The sequence below is a fragment of the Myxine glutinosa genome, chromosome 12, assembly GCF_964187855.1.
Source record: "Myxine glutinosa chromosome 12, kmMyxGlut1.1, whole genome shotgun sequence".
NCBI lineage: Eukaryota > Metazoa > Chordata > Myxini > Myxiniformes > Myxinidae > Myxine > Myxine glutinosa.
The window spans coordinates 2,809,400-2,827,900 of record NC_136272.1 but is presented as its reverse complement, the minus strand read 5'-3'; the positions used below and the strand labels follow the sequence as shown (position 1 = coordinate 2,827,900).

Below are 18,501 nucleotides of genomic sequence, written 5' to 3'. Positions count from 1 at the left end.
ATGACAGAGATCTGTAATCTGGTGGTGAAAGAAGGCCGCATTCCAGTGGCTTGGGAACTGAGTACCCTCGTCCCTCTATACAAGGGGAAAGGTGACCCTCTGGAGTGTGGCTCGTACCGAGCGATAAAGTTATTGGAGCATGGAATGAAGGTATTGGAAAGGGTGTTGGAGAGGAGGATAAGGAAGAAAGTGAAGATCGACGAAATGCAGTTTGGATTTATGCCAGGAAAAGGAACGACAGATGCGCTTTTCATTGTGAGGCAGTTGCAGGAGAAGTACATGGAGAAGAGGAAGAAGTTGTTTTTTGGGTTTGTTGATCTGGAGAAAGCATTCGATAGGGTTCCACGCAAAGTATTGACATAGGCATTGAAGAAGTTAGGAGTGGAGGAATGGTTGATCAGAGCAGTGATGGCAATGTACAAAAGAGCGCGCACAGCTGTAAGGACGAAGGACGGGAACAGTGATGAGTTTGAGGTGAAGGTGGGAGTGCATCAGGGGTCGGTACTAAGTCCACTACTATTTGTAGCTGTGATGGAGGTGCTGGCTCAGAACGTAAAGGAGGGTTTACCGTGGGAGTTGTTGTATGCAGATGATCTGGTGTTGATTGCGGAAAGTATGGATGGACTGAAGGAAAAGATGAACAAGTGGAAGGAATGTATGGAGACAAAAGGTCTGAAGGTGAATATCGGAAAGACGAAGGTGATGGCAAGTGGTAAAGCATGTGGTGAGGTGGAAAGAACTGGGAAGTGGCCGTGTGCTGTGTGCAGGAAGGGTGTCGGAGTGAACTCCATTCAATGTACAATGTGCGCTGAGTGGGTTCATCAAAAATGTAGTGGTCTGAGAGGGTCATTTACCAGTGTGGCAGCTACATTCAAATGTAAGGTGCGCACAGGGGAAGCTGCAGATGGAGGAAATGTTGAGTTGGATCTTGGAGACGGCGTGAAGTTGGAAGGTGTGAAAACATTTTGCTACCTCGGAGACATGCTGAATGGAGAAGGTGGATCAGACTCGGCAACGGTTGCTCGAGTGAGATGTGCATGGAAGAAGTTTCTGGAACTGAGTGGCGTGCTGATGAGGAGGAGAGTGTCGCCGAAGCTGAAGGGAAAGGTGTATGCTGCATGTGTGAGAAGTGTTATGATTTATGGGAGCGAGACATGGGTAATGAACGTAGAGCAGCAACGAAGGCTGGAAAGGGTGGAAATGCGAATGGTTCGATGGATGTGCGGAGTATCGTTGAGAGAGAGGAAGACAAATGATGAATTGCGAAAGATGATGGGAATATTGCCTGTGATTGATGCTGTGAAGAGGAACAGGTTGAGATGGTTTGGTCATGTGTTGAGAAAGGATGAAAGTGACTGGTTGAGAAGAGTGATGGAAATTAATGTAGAAGGAAGTAGAGGATGGGGAAGACCGAGAAAGACTTGGCTAAAGATGGTGGAAGAAGAAATGCGGGCAAGGGGGTTAACAAGGAGAGATGGAGAAAATAGGGCAAAATGGAGAAGATTGTCATGGGGACCGCAAGGCTAACCCCCGCTCTCGCAGGGAAAATGGCCTTAAAATGCATGTTGTTGTGTGTTGTTGTATATACTAGGGCATGCCCGTACGTGGGTGCAATGCCCGTACGTGGGTACGTGGGTACGTGGGTGCGAGTATGGTGACAATCCCCTCCCTCTATTTACATGAAATGGTTTGGTCCATGAAATGTTTTGGTCCATTCGCAACGCCAAAGCGAACGGCGAACGGCTTGCGAGTACAGTGACAATCCCCCCCCTCTATTTACATGAAATGGTTTGGTCCATTCGCAACGACCACAGAACCCCCCCCCCCCCCTCTATTTACATGAAATGGTTTGGTCCATTCGCAACGCCAAAGCGAACGGCGAACGGCTAAATCGCCATAGCTCGGTAACTACTTGTCCGATTAATTTCAAACCTTGAAAAGGCACATCCTCGGGTCCCCAGCAATATACCTGGCAAGTTTCAAGTATATCGGACCCGTGGTTGTCGAGAAACAGCGGTCACAGACAAACATACAAACATACAAACATACAAACATACACACAGAGATTACTGGAATTATAGATCGATACATATATATATATATACATACATATAGTATATATATATATATATATATATATATATATATATATATATATATATATATATATACAGTATATATATATAACATATATAAATGGAATTTCTGCCAGAGATTTATAAAATGGTAATATATATATATATATATATATATATATATATATATATATATATATATACAATCATCTGTATATATATATATATGTATATATATATACAATCATCTGTCCTGTTATTACCATTTTATAAATCTCTGGCAGAAATGACAAGATGCAATAATTTAACCATTCATGAAGGCGTGTTCCATCAAATGCATATCTCTGACACCCTCACAATGATTGATCCAATATTAAGCTGATGGTGCAAGACTTGGGCTATAAGGATCGAAGGTATGGTGGAAACTTTCATCCTTATCTTCTCTGCGTCCATTTTAATTTTAGTAAGTTTAGTGTGTGGTTGGGCATTATCCCTTTTTACTATCTGTCATAAAAAGTAGTATCACCACTCGACTAAAGATGGCCTCTAATTTGCCAGACTGCAGTACACCCACCACCTCAAAAGGTTGAACAGCATGGGACAACTGTTTGGAAATCAACCTCACAACAACAGAAGAGGTCCCACAGCCTTTCAGATAATTCTAGTTTTCATAGTCTGGAGGTTTGAACATTTGTTGAAAACTTTCTTTACTTATTGAACCATGCTTGTAAGATTTGAATTATGACCACATTTTTAGAAATAGCCATTAATTAAATATATTAGCCCATTTACCAAGAGCTCCCAGATTTCCATTGCGAGGCAAATTTTAAATGAAATGGAAAACCAAATACTGCATTGGAGTCATCAGAAGGAACCAGAAGAAGCAAAGAGCAATGATGGGGTCATGAGGAGGAACCAGAAGAACAAAGAGCAAAGATGGAGTCATCAGAAGGAACCAGAAGAAGCAAAGAGCAATGATGGGGTCATGAGGAGGAACCAGAAGAAGCAAAGAGCAAAGATGGAGTCATCAGAAGGAACCAGAAGAAGCAAAGAGCAAAGATAGAGTCATGAGGAGGAACCTGGATAGGATTCGGGTTTCAGCTGCTACTCCTCTACCCTCAAACCCATCCAAGCGCAGCCAAGTGAAACTTGGTTATTGAATGTTTGATTACAACAAATCACAGCAGTAAGCATTCCCAATTCCACCCTCTCCCACTATGTCTACGAGCATCAGAAAGCAAGAAACAATTTGACGGTGCAGTGGTGGACATACATTGTTTTGCATCCACGTTGATGACAAATCCCACAACATCCACCTCATGGAAGAAAGCCCGAAAGCTTGGTCGAGAAAAGGCCTCAAAAGGTACAACCTCTCGGGGATGGTAAACTTTACTTTTCTGGTCACCCAGAGCCTGCAAACAACAGCATGTTGATATAGGGTCACGTGGTTGATTGAATTTTATGTGGCTAGTTGAGCAAGGATACATTATGAACTGGCTATAACTACATCAAGCAGAAAATGACTGAAACAACAAAATAATTAAACTAGTCATACAAAAGTCATGACGAAATTAATTTGGTAAGATACAAGGCTTACATGATTATGGTGTAGTTTTACTCAGCAGCAAATCAATAGTAGTGATTGAACATATGGCCCGGGCTTAAACTCAATGGGTACAGCAAAGCAGGTATAAGTACGACTTGAAATCATATCAATAATGAAAGATAACTGACATCCAGTGGAAGGAACTTGCTCTTCTTGGTGGCAGAAAGCTTCAGTCCACCACTTGCACACCTCCTACCAGGTGTGACTGCAAGATGATAGGCACGCAGCCGATGCCCTTCCTTAATTTGCTCTTTCAGCTCATCCTGCGGTCGCCACACACTCAGTTGGCAGCCTGAAGTGACAGAAAATAGTCAAAACTAATCATCAGCATATAAACAAGAAGACGTTATGCACAGCATGACACTTGCAAAATCCACAACCCCCCCCCCCCCCCAAAAAAAAAGGTCGCCATTGATCCATCAAATTGTCCATTTCATCAATATTAAAATTGACGATCTTGATCAAAGCTTGGGTGAACAGGATGAAAAGTGACGATTTTTCAGATGAAAAATGATTTGGGAAGGTTGACCTTGAATTGACCTTTGCCCTTTTGACCTCAATAATAGTTGGTTTCCCAATTCAGTGAGGCACTATATAAATGCTGTTCAATTTTCAAGTCAATCAGATGAAAATTGATGATTCAGATGAAAATCTATAATTTTGGAAGTTGACCTTGAGTTGACCTTTGACCTGTTGACCTCTAAAATAGTTGGTTTCCCAATTCAGTGAGGTACTATGCAATTTTAATATAATTTTCAAGTCAATTGGATAAAAATTGATGGTTTTTCAGTTGAACATTGATGATTTTGGAAGTTTGACCTTGAGTTGACCTTTGACCTCAAAATCGTTGGTTTCCCTATTTAGTGACTCAATATGTAAATACTGTTCAATTTTCAAATCAATCGGATGAAAAATGGCGATTTTAGAAATTCGAACTCAGATGACCTTTGACCTCAAAATCAATAGCCTTCTCAATTGTGACAAACCTCTACAACCTGGTGATCTTTCATGACTATCGGGTTAGAATTATGACCTGTAGGCGAGTGAGATAGGGTCAAAAATTATACATAGCACGATATCTCAAAAAGTTGCGGACGGATTTGGACGAAACTTGGTGGACCGGGTTGGGTTTGTGACAAGGAAGAATTGTTTCAATTTTGGTGAATATCCAGATCAGGCTAGTATAATTTTTGAAGTAGTTCTTCACCATTGAGAGATCAGGCGAAAAGTGATATACAACATGATATTTTAAAAAGTTATGGACGAGGTATGACTGAACTTAGTGGACGAGTTGTGTAGGTGACAAGAACAAGCCGATTCGATTTTGGTTCAGGTCCGAATCCAGATCCGGCCTATCAGTGGATACAAAACAAACTGTTCAGCCTGACGGAGGTATGCGCTCCACCGAGTGCCGGTCTAGTTTAAGCTGAAAATGCATTTTTGGAATAACCACACATTCTGTGCGACTGTTAGGCAGTGTGAAGTGTATTTTTCATGTGATTTGTGTTAGAACGACTGTTACGCATTGTTAACACCTGTATACTTATGATTTGGGATGGAACAAACAGTTTATTACATAGGACTTTTTAATGCTTGCTGAGGATAAGTGGTATCAACTTTTCGGTGTACAAATCAATACCCTCCCCCCCCCCCCCACACCCCTTTCCCCCTCCCGGAGGTCCGGGCCGGGACTTGCACTCAGAATCGACTTATCTACTGTTTGTTTAAGGCGCTGAATTGCATAAATGATTTTTTTTTCAAAGTTTGATTTTTTTAAAATGAATTGTATAATTGTTAATTTAAAACGCACTACAGCAAGTTTCCACTCAACATCGAGGATGCATTCCTAGAAAGTGTGGCGTTAAGCAAAACCACATTAAGCAGACACGATATTCCCATGGACGTCGGGTTATAATGAGGAGATGTGTTCCCAGGGCACATGTTTGGTCTCCCTAACATAACTTTAACCTCACTTAACTACAGGTCGGAGACAGATATTAAACTAATCAATAAAGAACAAATGAAATACACAAATGGGCAATTAAATGAACAATGCAGGGGTACTCATCAAAATTAAGGACCAATATTGCTAGTTCAGGACAGGAGAGGCACGTGTGTGGAGGGGTTGAAGGATCGAATAATTTGTGGGCTGGGAAGGCAGAGGGGAAGATAAGCCTGGACTGATACGGCGCTCCCCTCGTCCTGATAGGGGTTCAGGTGAGTTGCACAGCGAATTTAGAATTGAGGAATCTCCGATCGAGCTAGCGAGCGTGTGGCGAATCCGGATGTAGCGTGTGGCGAATCCAGATCGGACAAGGCATCACTCACTCAGGTGCCGCGAGATAGTGCGATCAGAGTTTGGAGGAAATATGAATACTTTGTTGGGATGAAGACAAATCTTGTGTTTAAAAAAACCCAAAAGAGGGTAATCTTGGCTCAAAGCCAGGTGAACACACATGGAGTGCATGTAATACAATATGTCATGTATTCATGTTTATTAAGGAGTAGAGAACTGCGACAAAATGTAATGTGCTCTGAGCCAGTACTGATGATTCCACAGCTTGTTTTAAATACTGAACCTCGATATGATAACAAACATGCCACAAACTATTTACATCCCTCATTTATCTGAAAGTTCGTCCCACACAGTAATTCAACCAAGGAGAAAAAGACATAAAATGTCATAGCCCTTTATAATTCCAGTAATCTCTGTATGTCTGTGTGTATGTCTGTGACCGCTGTTTCTCGACAACCACGGGTCCGATATACTTGAAACTTGCCAGGTATATTGCTGGGGACCTGAGGATGTGCCTTTTCAAGGTTTCATATTAATCGGAGAAGTAGTTACCGAGCTATGGCGATTTAGCCGTTCGCCGTTCGCTTTGGCTTTGCGAATGGACCAAACCATTTCATGTAAATAGAGGGGGGGGGGGTTCTGTGGTCGTTACTGCCACGCGGTTTGGAATGTTTTTCCGAACGGGCACCCACGTACGGGCACGTCCTAGTGTTTATAAATAGCTGTAGTTCTGGTTTTAGTAATTTTGCTGCAGGGTTAAAGGCCGCCTGTCCGCTATCTTTGGTCGGATTACAAAATAAAACATTCTGCATAAGCAAACGCTCATGTATTGTCTTTGTGCCAAGTTTGAACAAATTGGTCCATGCATGTCAATAAATGGTTGGGGACACATTTAAGTAACAAAATGGCCACCGGTCGGCCATCTTGGATCTGGTCTCGAAATAAAATGCACACAGATAATGAATGATGGGTTACATAATTATGCACGTCAAAGTTTTAACAAGATCAGTAAATGCATGTCCGAGAAATGGTTGAGGCAGTGTTCAATATCGGGTTTTCTTTACAACTAAAATGGCCGCCAGTCTACCAGTGGGGCAACTTTGTCAGATCACAAAATAAAGTGAGGTGCATGTGAATGCCATCACGTACTCTGCTTCTGCCAAGTTTGAACAAAATCGGTTCATGCATGTTTAAGAAATGGTTGGGGACACGATTGAAGTAACAAAATGGCCACCAGTCAGCCATCTTTGATCTGGTCTCGAAATAAAATGATGTGCATATGTAACCCATCATTCATTATCTGTGTGCAAAGTTTTAACAAGATCAGTAAATGCATGTCCGAGAAATGGTTGAGGACGTGTTCAATATCAGGTTGTTGTTTTTTTTTTACAACAAAATGGCTGACAGTCGGCCACCTTTGAATCGCATCGCAAAACAAAATCATGGGCTAAAAGTACCAGAAAAATCAAAAATATAACAAGCGTTACGCCTTGGTCCCCCGTCGGTGAAGTGATGCGAGTTGACAAAGTGGAAGCCGCAAGGCGGCCATCTTGGATTTTGACGTGGCGACCCAATTTTCAATAGCATTCTCCCTTATGCGTAGATACACCCACACACCAGATTAGAAGTTAGTAGTTCGTTTATTTTTCAAGATATTTCGCTCACAAGGTTCAGACATATATATGGTGGCAGCCATCTTGGATTTTGACGTGGCGACCCAATTTTCAATAGCCTTCTTCCTTATGCCGAGATACACCCACACACCAGATTAGAAGTTGGTACTTCGCTTATTTTTCAAGATATTCCGCTCACAAGGTTCAGACATACATGGCGGCGGCCATCTTGGATTTTGACGTGGGTTGCACCCACACACCAAATTAGAATTCGGTCCTTCGCTTACGCACGCACGCACGGACGGACGGAGGGGAAAACCGTAGTCCCCCTTTCGCTCCGCGGTGCGACGGGGGACAAAAATAGCAGCAGAGAAGCCGACTCTGCATCAGCAGACAAATAAATGTTTAACTTGCCGACATGAGGTATATGACCAGGGTCAGCATAGCCAGCCACCAGGATCTTCCATATCGGTGTCACATCCCGAGCAGTGGGAAACTCTTCAATTGATGATAAAGCTTGACGCAGTTCTGCTTGAAGCTGGGAGCGACGACGATCTGCCAGAACTTGTCTGTACTCTTGGAGAGCACGGAGCTGTTGTTCTGAAAGGCAAGACTATGACAGGAAGGGTAAAAAAAAAATTAATGCTTTTCTAACCAGATATGAGATTAACCATCACACTAGAATATGCAATTTGGTGTCTTGTCTGTCTGTCTGTCTGATGATTTTTGACCGCAATACATTGGGTCATTTTTTTTTTTTTTTTTGTATACTGAATCAAGGCTCGTGAAAGAGCTAACATTTATTTCACAAACAAATCAACCAGACAAACAAAATATACAAAAAGAGGGAGTGGAAGACAAGATGGGGAGAGAAGGGGAAGCACACAACCACAACATTTGAGAGCAGGGAGAAGTGTGGGAGGGAGAGGGCTTGGGGGCAGGAGGCGTGGGAAGGGGAGGGGGGGGGGGGGGGGAGAGGTATAAAACACAAGGGGACCGAAATTAGCGGGGGTAGAAAAGATCAAGGTTTTGGATGGAGGAGGATAAGAGATGGTGGTGAACAGCTGTTTTAAAGACCTGGAGGGTGGAGTGGGATTGAAGAGAGTGAGGGAGTTTGTTCCAGAGGCAGGAGAAAAGAGGAATGAAGGAGTGAAGGTGAGCAGAAAGTCTTGATTTTGGCAGTTTAACCATAAGAGGGTTGCAGGCAGATCTTGTGCGACCTGTAGGAATATTTGGGGGACAGAGCCCAGAGAGGGCTGGGGGGGCAAGGCCAGAGAGGAGTCGGTAGAAGACGGAAAGACCACCACCCTGCCTGCGGTGAGTGAGTGAAAGGCCCTTGGAGTTAGCTTCATCGCGGGAGATTCCAATGATTCTGAACGCTTTGGTTTCAACAGCGTGAAGACGGGCTAGGTGTGAGGCAGGAGCACCAGACCAGAGGGGAGAGCAGTATACCATAGAGCTGCGGATGAAAGCCTTGTATGTGGTGAGGAGCTCAGGCGTGCCAAGGAAGGACTTCGCACGACGGAGGATGCCCAGTCGGCGACTGGCTTTGGAGGCCAGATTTGAAATGTGGTTTTCCCAGGAAAGATCATGGCAAATAGTGAGACCCAAAAGCTTGACTGACAGAACTTCTTGGAGAGGATTATTCAGAAAGTGGATGGGAGGGTTTTCCAGTCGGTCTTTTCGGAGAGACATCGTAAGAGTGTGAGATTTATCAGGATTGAAAGACATGTTCCATTTGTTTGCCCAGTCTGTGATTTTGTCCAGGTCTGCAGAGAGTGAGGAGGCTGCAGACTGCCGATCTGAGGGATGAGGAATGGAGCGACAGAGAGTAGAGTCGTCAGCAAAGAGATAGAGAGAATTTTCAAGAGAGTCAGAGAGATCATTGATGAAGACCAGAAAAAGCACAGGGCCCAGAACACTACCTTGGGGAACTCCAGCCTGAACAGGAAGAGGAGATGAGAGAAACCCATTCAGGGCCACACGTTGACTACGACCAGAGAGGAAGTCCGCCAGCCATGCATGGAAATTTCCATGGATACCAAAGGAGGAGAGTTTGGTGAGCAGAGCGGGGTGCCAGACCGTATCGAAGGCACGTGAAATGTCAAGGGAGACAGCTCTAATTTCCTGTTTGGCGTTGAGGACCTCCATCCATTGTTGAGAAAGCAGAAGCAGCATGTCCAGAGTAGAGTGACCAGGTCTGAAACCAAATTGATGATCAGAGATCAAGCCATTGGAGAAGAGGAAAGATTTCATATCTGAAGCAATGATGGATTCCATGACTTTGCTGATAATTGGGAGAAGGCTGATTGGTCTGTAGTTGCTGGGATCTTATCTGTAGTTGGTCTGTAGTTGCTGATGTAGATTACTTATCCAATCTCAACTAAACTTGACAGGAGGACTAATGGTCACACAATGGAGATTGTAGCACAATCATTTGCCCCAATCCCCAAGAGCGTTTTCTCCTCCAAGGTGGTTTTCCCTTCTAATGGGGATGCGTGTTGAGATGTACAGTCACGTGAAAAAGTAAGTACACCCCTACATTTATCACCATTTCAAATACCTAAAATTAGAATCAGGTGCACCAGCTCAGGTGCAAATGATTAGAACATCGTTAGAGAGGATCTTGGAGGAACCTGTCTTATTTAAACCTCAGACATTTAGTTTGGTTTGCTCTTTGTTGTTGAGGTGTGCGGCGTCACCATGCCTAGATGAAAAGAGCTCTCTGAGGCCTTCAGAAAGAAGGTTATAGATGCCTACGAGTCTGGGAAGGGATTTTAAAATCTCCAAACAATTTGAAATCAATCATTCAACTGTTCGGAAGATCATCTACAAGTGGAGAAGATTCCAAACAACTGCCAACTTGTTCAGGTTAGGCCGCCCCAACAAGTTCAGCCCGAGAGCAGACCGCAAGATGCTGAAAGAAGTCTCAAAGAACCCCAGAATGTCATCACGGGACCTATAGGTAGCTCTTGCCACTGTTGATGTCAAAGTGCACGAGTCTACCATTAGAAAGAGGCTGCACGAATTTGATCTACATGGGAGGTGTGCCAGGAGGAAACCTTTGCTGTCCAGAAAGAACATCAGGGCAAGACTAAAGTTTGCCAATGAACACTTAGGCAAAGACCAGCACTTCTGGAACAATGTGCTCTGGACAGATGAGTCAAAGGTAGAGCTATTTGGCCACAGTATCAGAAGACATGTTTGGCGAAAACCAAAGACAGCATTTGACCACAAGAACCTGATACTAATTGTAAAGCATGGTGGTGGAAATATTATGGTTTGGGGCAGCTTTGCTGCATCAGGGCCTGGGCAGCTCAGTATCATAGAATCCACTATGAATTCTTCATTGTGCCAGAGGGTGCTTGAGGATAATGTGAGGCCATCTGTCCGAGAGTTGAAGCTCAACCGAAGGTGGACCTTGCAACATGACAATGACCCTAAACATACCAGTAAATCCACCAAGGAATGGCTGAAATGAAAGAAATGGAGGGTTCTGAAAAGGCCAAGTCAAAGCTCGGATCTAAATCCCATCGAGATGTTGTGGGGGGATTTGAAACGAGCTGTGCATGCAAGAAACCCCTCAAACATCACACAGCTGAAAGAATTCTGCATGGAGGAGTGGGCAAAAATTTCTCCCAGTCGATGTCAGAGACTGCTAGAGAGTTATAAGAAACGCCTACTTGAGGTTGTTTCTGCCAACGGGGGCAATACCACCTATTAGAGCCAATGGTGTACTTACTTTTTCCACATGCGAAATTTGCATTTATGTTTATTTAAATCATACAATGGACTACAAAATGTAAATGTTTCATGATATTTGTTATATTATATCACCTTTATCTATCAATATTGTTGAAATGAAGATCAAATAGCTGTATGTTGAAATATGTTGAAAAAGTCAAAACTTTACATGGGGTGTACTTACTTTTTCACGTGACTGTATATCCGTGTTAACATAGCTTTATCGTGGCATTTTTCCAAGGGCTGTTTTTAATCAGCCAACATCACCGATTTACACAAAAAAGGTGCAAAAACAGATCCTTGCAACTACAGACCAATCAGCCTGCTCCCAATTATCAGCAAAGTCATGGAATCCATCATTGCTTCGGATATCAAATCCTTCCTCTTCTCCAATGGCTTGATCTCCGATCATCAATTTGGTTTCAGACCAGGTCACTCTACTCTGGACATGCTGCTTATATTCACCCAACAATGGATGGAGGCCATCAATGTCAGGCATGAGATCAGGTCAATCTCTCGACATATCTTGTGCTTTCCTTACAGTCTAGCATCCTGCCTTGCTCTCCAAACTCTCTGCTTATAGCATCGAAGGCCAACTCCACACATGGCTCACTGACTTCTTATACTCCCGTAGCCAATGTGTGGCTCTCAACGGAATCTTTTAATCTCCTCTTACTGTTCAGGCTGGAATGCCCCAAGGCAGTATTCTGGGCCCAGCCCTATTTCTGATGATCATCAATGATCTCTCTGTCTCTGGAAAATCCTCTTTATCTATTTGCTGATGACTTCACCCTCTGCCGTGACATCCCTCATCCTTCAGACAGGTAGGCCGAAACCTCTTCCCTCTCTTCAGATCTTGAAAAAAATCACAAGCTGGTCAAACACATGGAATATGTCTTTTAATCCTCACAAATCTCACACTCGCCCCATTGCTCTCCGAAAGGACTGTTTGGCAAACCCTCATATCTACTTTCTTAACAATCTTCTTGAGGAAGTTCAGTCATTCAAGCTCCTGGGTCTCACTATCAGCCATTATCTTTCTTGAACAAACCACAATTCAAAATGGTCCTGCAAAAACCAGTCGCCAACTGCATCCTCCGTCAAAGTCCATGCTTGGCACACCTGAACTCCTATGCACCTACAAGGAAGGCCTTCTTCCACAGCTTGATGGAGTACTGCTCTCCCCTCTGGGCTGGCTACCCTGCCTCACATCTTGTTCAGCTTAACGCCGTGGAAACCAAGGCCTTCAATATTATTGAAATCTCCCGCGATGAAGCCGAGTCTATGGGTCTACCACTTCACCACAATAGACAGGTTGTTGGCCTCTCTGTTTTCCATATCCTCTTTTCTGGTCTTGCACCCTCTGCTCCATGCTTCCACGTCCCCTCCTGCCCCCTCCAAATTTCTGCAGGGCACACATGGTCCACCATAAATCCCATTCTAGTGAAACTACCGAAATCCAGGAGCACTGTCCCTTCACTCATTCGTTCCTCTTTTTTTCCCATCTGTGGAACCAACTTCCACATTATCTTCAATCTCATTCTTCCTTTGAGGTATTCAAGACAGATGTTCACCACTATCTCAAATCGTCCACAATTCAAAACCATAATCTCTTCTGTACTCGTTACACCCCCACACTACCACGATCCCTCCTTTGCTTCCAAATTTCCAGTATTCCCTCCTGAAAGTTTCCTTATTTATCAATCTTGTCCAACCCCTGCATCCTCTCCTGCCCCTCATTCCTCCAGTCTAACGCCCATTGTTTGTCCAAGTCTGCCTCTATCTTGGCCTTCCACAATGCTGTTGGTGCCCCTTCTCCCTTTCTCTAATGTTGGTTTTGTTCTGTTGTGTGATGAAAGATGTTCATCCATCATCGCAATGTAACTCAATAGCAACACTGGGCTTCCGTAGAATGGTAACGATTCTGCTATATATACCATTAGCTCATTTATAGTTATACCACCTGTACGCACCTGTATTCACCTGAAGTAATACTAATACAATGCTTATTGGTTTCTCTCTAGATGCTGTCGAGAACGAATTTCGATTAAACCTACTCTTGGGACAATGTTGTGTCTTGATTTTTACAACACTTAATCGAAATTCTCTCCTGACATCGCTCGGAATCGAGATGATGCCCATGCTCCTGCGATGCCCACCTCGGAGAAGAATGCCCAGCGGAGGACCTGGAGCTCTAGCCACGGAGCTCCAACTACTCTCGCTGCCGGTCTGCCACGAAGGGACCGGATGCATTGGAACCTCGCAAGCATTTTGTTCCGGAACTACGTCGTCAAAGCACGAACTGCTCTCCCGAGGTCCGAACGCCGGAGCAAGCGTGATGAACTCCAGCAAGACGCCTGGAGAACGATGCTACTGGGAAACGTCCTGCGGCTGAAACCCCGTCGGGTCGACGGACGTGCTTGGAGCCGAAGGTACGAGTCTAGCCTCAGTTGCGGGAAACGCTAACGGCTTCGTCTGAGAGAATCATCCTAGCTTTGCATGCCTCAGCACGAGATGAGATTTCCACGCGAGTGTTCACGACTCCCATGTCTGTCATGCCTCACTCGGCCGGCCTACCCGACCGATCGCTGCTCATCGGAATCACCTCCTACGCGAAGACGCACGCTGCACCCATCGCGGGCACTACTCTGTGAGGCCGGCGATTCCGATCGCTGCTCGTCGGAATCACCTCCTACGCGAAGCCGCACGCTGCACCCATCGCGGGCACTACTCTGTGAGGCCGGCGATTCCGATCGCTGCTCATCGGAATCACCTCCTACGCGAAGCCGCACGCTGCACCCATCGCGGGCACTACTCTGTGAGGCCGGCAATTCCGATCGCTGCTCGTCGGAATCACCTCCTACGCAAAGCCGCACGCTGCACCCATCGCGGGCACTACTCTGTGAGGCCGGCGATTCCGATCGCTGCTCGTCGGAATCACCTCCTACGCGCGAATCGCGCGCGCTGCACCCATCGCGGGATGAAACCCCTTCTACGCACGATTCGCGCGCACTGACCCATCGCGGGATGGAACCCCTCTTACGCACGAATCACGTGCGCTGCACCATCGCTGGATGGAATCCCTACTATACACGACGCGCAAGTTGCGCGCGCTGCATCTTCGCTGGATGGACCCCTTCTTCACACGAATCACATGCGATTCCCCTCGCAGGCCCTACTCAGGGAGGCCGGCGGCCCCGATTGCTGCTGGTCGGAATCCCACCTACGCGTGGCTACTCAGCGAGGCCGGTGAACTCCGCTGCCAGGAATCGCCTCAACGCTTGATGCTCGTTTGGCACCACTCGAGGACTCGCCACAGCACGGATGTCCGGCTTGTCGGCGCCGTCATCTCTGTCCCGATTAACGGACAGGCAGCGAGCCTCGTCTGGCGGCAGTTTCTAAGGATGTCGAGCGGAACCTTCATAAACTTTCACGGCACTCGGGCACAACAGGGGAATGTCGTATCAAGCTAGATGATCATATACCATAGCACGAGGTATTTGAATGACCGTCTACCGGTCTTGCCCACAATCCTCTTTGCTCGGGTGATAGCGGGAATGGCCACCGCACTGTTGACGCTATTCCCCGCATCTAACTCCGGACAAACACGGCCCGAAAGCCATCGAACGAGACGCTACTTCAGGACGTGCAATTTATCGCTGCCCAGCGTGCTCGCCCACTCGCCTCAGCGGGCCGCGCTGGTTCGACGGGCCGAGTTCGACTTTCGATTTCCCTCGAACGCAGTGCGCCCTAGGTAATACAATCCACTCGTCGACCGGGTTCGTATTCGGTACCCCAATCTCGAGCCCGCTTGAGTGCTGCAGCCAAATGGACGCGAGACGAAAGTTTCGGTGCGCCACTTTACTCCATGCGGGGATACCGCTCAGCTGGAACTCCGCTCGGGGAATCCGAGAACGGGGCGAATCGCCGTCAAACCCGCCCGCACGCGCCCGAACCATTGATGACGTCACAGACTAATCACGCGTTTGCCCTACGGCGTCATTAACGTAATTGCGTGCTTCACGCGCTCTCGTCATCGGGGTTCGTTTCCTCGAGTTTCCATGTATCTTGGTAACTCCACAGAAAGCGGAAATACTCAACCTGACCGCCCCAGCACATGCGCACGTGTCATAACGCGGCGCTACCTAGAGGTCGCGCGCCCGCGCCGTCTAGCCCTCGACGGGGACTCATGCCATTGTTCGCTAGGACCATAGTGCCCTCGGGGCGTTTAGCCAACAACGGGGACTCGAAAGCCGTTATTCGCTGAGACCATAGGCCTTCGGGGCGTCTAGCACTCAACGGGGACTCATGCCGTTATTCGATAGGACCATGGGGCATTTGGGGGTGCATTTGGGAGTACACGGTGACCTCATGAAATGGTAACATTGAGCGTGGCGCCCGACTCCCTTCTCTCCTGAGCAAGCCACGGCGGCACCGTCCCGCCTGTTCGCCCTTGACTCTTGGCTTGTTGTTTCTAGGACAGAGCTCTTGGCTCGTTTCCACGACACGTTTCGAGACTGCGAGACGCCTCGCCCGGCCGCGGCCTGTTTCCATTTCCCTCTGACCCAGACTGTGAAGGTCGCTCGACTTCGGTACGCAGCGCGCAGCTGCAATCTCGGAGGGGGGGATGGATGAGTGAGGGGGTGACATGAGAACATTCTCTCGGGTTTGTCGATAGGAAATCCGTGGATGGACAATCCATCCGGGACATCCATGGATGGACAATCCATCCGGGGCATTGCGTTACTCCATGGCGTCGGTGCATGGAGCGAGATGAGAACATTCTCGGGTTTGTCGATAGGAAATCCGTGGATGGACAATCCAGCCGGGACATCCATGGATGGACAATCCATCCGGGGCATTGCGGTACTCCATGGCGTCGGTGCATGGAGCGATCCAGCTTGATCTGAGCCATTCAATGGCAGCATTGAATGGATAGATGATCCGGCTAGATCTGAGCCATTCAATGGCAGCATTGAATGGATGGATGGTTGGCGAATCCGGTATAGCCGATCTTCTCCGTTCCGCCGAGCTTTACCACTAAGTAAGGTACCGGAAGGACAATTTAGGTTCGGGTACACGTGACATCGCATGCCGTGCGTGTCCGTCCGGGGTAATTACCGCTCTACAGAGCGCTGTACTGCAGGAAGGGACGAGATATGCCGTCTGCGTTTCGAGATGAACGGAGGAGTATGAATCGCGGAGGGTCTGCGCGCTTTGCGCGACACTATGTGACAACCTGGGGTGGCGCGTTTCGCTCATTTTGTGCATAGTCGTAATCTGCCGGTGTCGAGTAACTCTCGTTATGGCTCCGAATGGCTCTCATCGATTCTCTCTCTCCCTCGATGTGGACCCCTGACCTCGCTATTATTCCATGACGACCTGGACCTAACATGGATCGACCATGAACCCTTGGGAGCCTAGTCACGTGGAGGCTTACTGTAATGCGCTGTGCGACATATGGCAATTCGCTCTTCGACAAGGTACAAATGATCCAATCTAGCTACTGTGCCGACTACCCCACTGTTCGACAAGGTACAAATTAACCAATCTAGCTACTGTGCCGACTACCCCACTGTTCGACAAGGTACAAATTATCCAATCTAGCTACTGTGCCGACTACCCCACTGTTCGACAAGGTACAAATTATCCAATCTAGCTACTGTGCCGACTACCCCACTGTAAGACTACTGCGACCCACGGGCTCATCGTCTTCTCCCTGGGATGAACACTGCTTGTTTGGTTCGATATCTCCTTGATTGGGATTTCCTCCTCGGTACATCTATATCTGGGAAATGATTGCTAACCAGGCTACGGGTGCGCGGTTGAAATGCAGTAACCCTGCAATCGGGATTGATGGCCCCTGGGCGTTCGACTGGCAGTAACATCCTTCCGATGTATTTTGTTCTTTGCATTCCTATGTATCCCTCTGCTGTTTATCAATATGTGTCTGCTGTACATTACCGGCTAGTCAAGTTCTAAGCGTGGGGAGAATGTGATGAAATCGTCATCCAAGTTACGACACTAATGTTATTCTCCTCATTGCCGCTACGCGGCACCTCCGCGGCTCCTATATAAAAGAGACTGCCTTTCAGCGCAGACAGGAGATGTTCATCCATCATCGCAATGTAACTCAATAGCAACTCTGGGCTTCCGTAGAATGGTAACGATTCTGCTATATATACCATTAGCTCATTTATAGTTATACCACCTGTACGCACCTGTATTCACCTGAAGTAATACTAATACAATGCTTATTGGTTTCTCTCTAGATGCTGGCGAGAACGAATTTCGATTAAACCTACTCTTGGGACAATGTTGTATCTTGATTTTTACAACAAGGGGTGACAATTTTTACAACTTGGGACTCATTCCTCCAGTCTAACGCCCATTGTTTGTCCAAGTCTGCCTCTATCTTGGCCTTCAACAATGCTGTTGGTGCCCCCCTCTCCCTTTCTCTAATGTTGGTTTTGTTCTGTTGTGTCCTCACCCTGATCTGTGGGTAACAATAATAAAAGTAAAATGCTATTTTTGTAGGAAAGAGTATTGAAGAAACCAGAATCTGAAAAGGAATAGAATTGTGTATTTGAAAGTGATCGAGTCCATGCATACCTCGACATAGGCAGGATCAGTGGATGCAAGCATGGCCTCGTAAAGTTCAGATCCACCCTCCAAAGCCTGAATATGCTGTTCACTGAACCGTCCAACAGACTGGGGCTTGATTTGTGCTGCAGGTAGAATTTAAACATAGACATTGTGAGAAGGAAACAGGCTTGTTCAGTATTCATCGTCAATTTTTCTTCAACATGTCATTTGAAAGATAAAGACTTCACTTTAAACGGGCGAAAAACTAAAATCAAGTAAATCGAGAAAGCGTCTCAAAACGCAAAGGCCGGCTACTTCTGCTTCTTACTCAAGCTAAACTTGACGAAAACAACAGCTAAAAAAACAAAACGGTACATTTTATTCATTTTTGTTCTACATATTCTCATAATAAAGGTTTGTTGAAAATTTTATGATATTTTAAAACTGGCCATTTTGTGCAGCACAGCGGCAGATAAGCTAACAAGGCATATTTGTACTCACTATGACTTTGCCCTTTGACCCAATTATCCAATTAGTCTTCTCCTTATATTTATTATAATAGAGCAAATATGGTAATTCGGT

The 18,501-nt window shown here is 46.1% G+C and overlaps 1 protein-coding gene across 3 annotated transcripts in view; it reads right to left on the bottom strand.

Annotated features, from left to right (window-relative positions):
* BRCA2 (BRCA2 DNA repair associated) overlaps nt 1-18,501 on the bottom strand; it is a 165,166-nt gene that overhangs the window by 37,503 nt on the left and 109,162 nt on the right. For all 3 annotated transcript variants that reach the window (XM_068133413.2, XM_078766408.1, XM_078766409.1), the window contains exons 17-20: nt 17,947-18,062; nt 8,005-8,203; nt 3,810-3,973; nt 3,349-3,487 (exon numbers count right to left, since the gene is read on the bottom strand). In XM_068133413.2, coding sequence (XP_067989514.2) covers nt 3,349-3,487; nt 3,810-3,973; nt 8,005-8,203; nt 17,947-18,062 — 618 coding nt within the window. The remainder of the gene's footprint in view (nt 1-3,348; nt 3,488-3,809; nt 3,974-8,004; nt 8,204-17,946; nt 18,063-18,501) is intronic.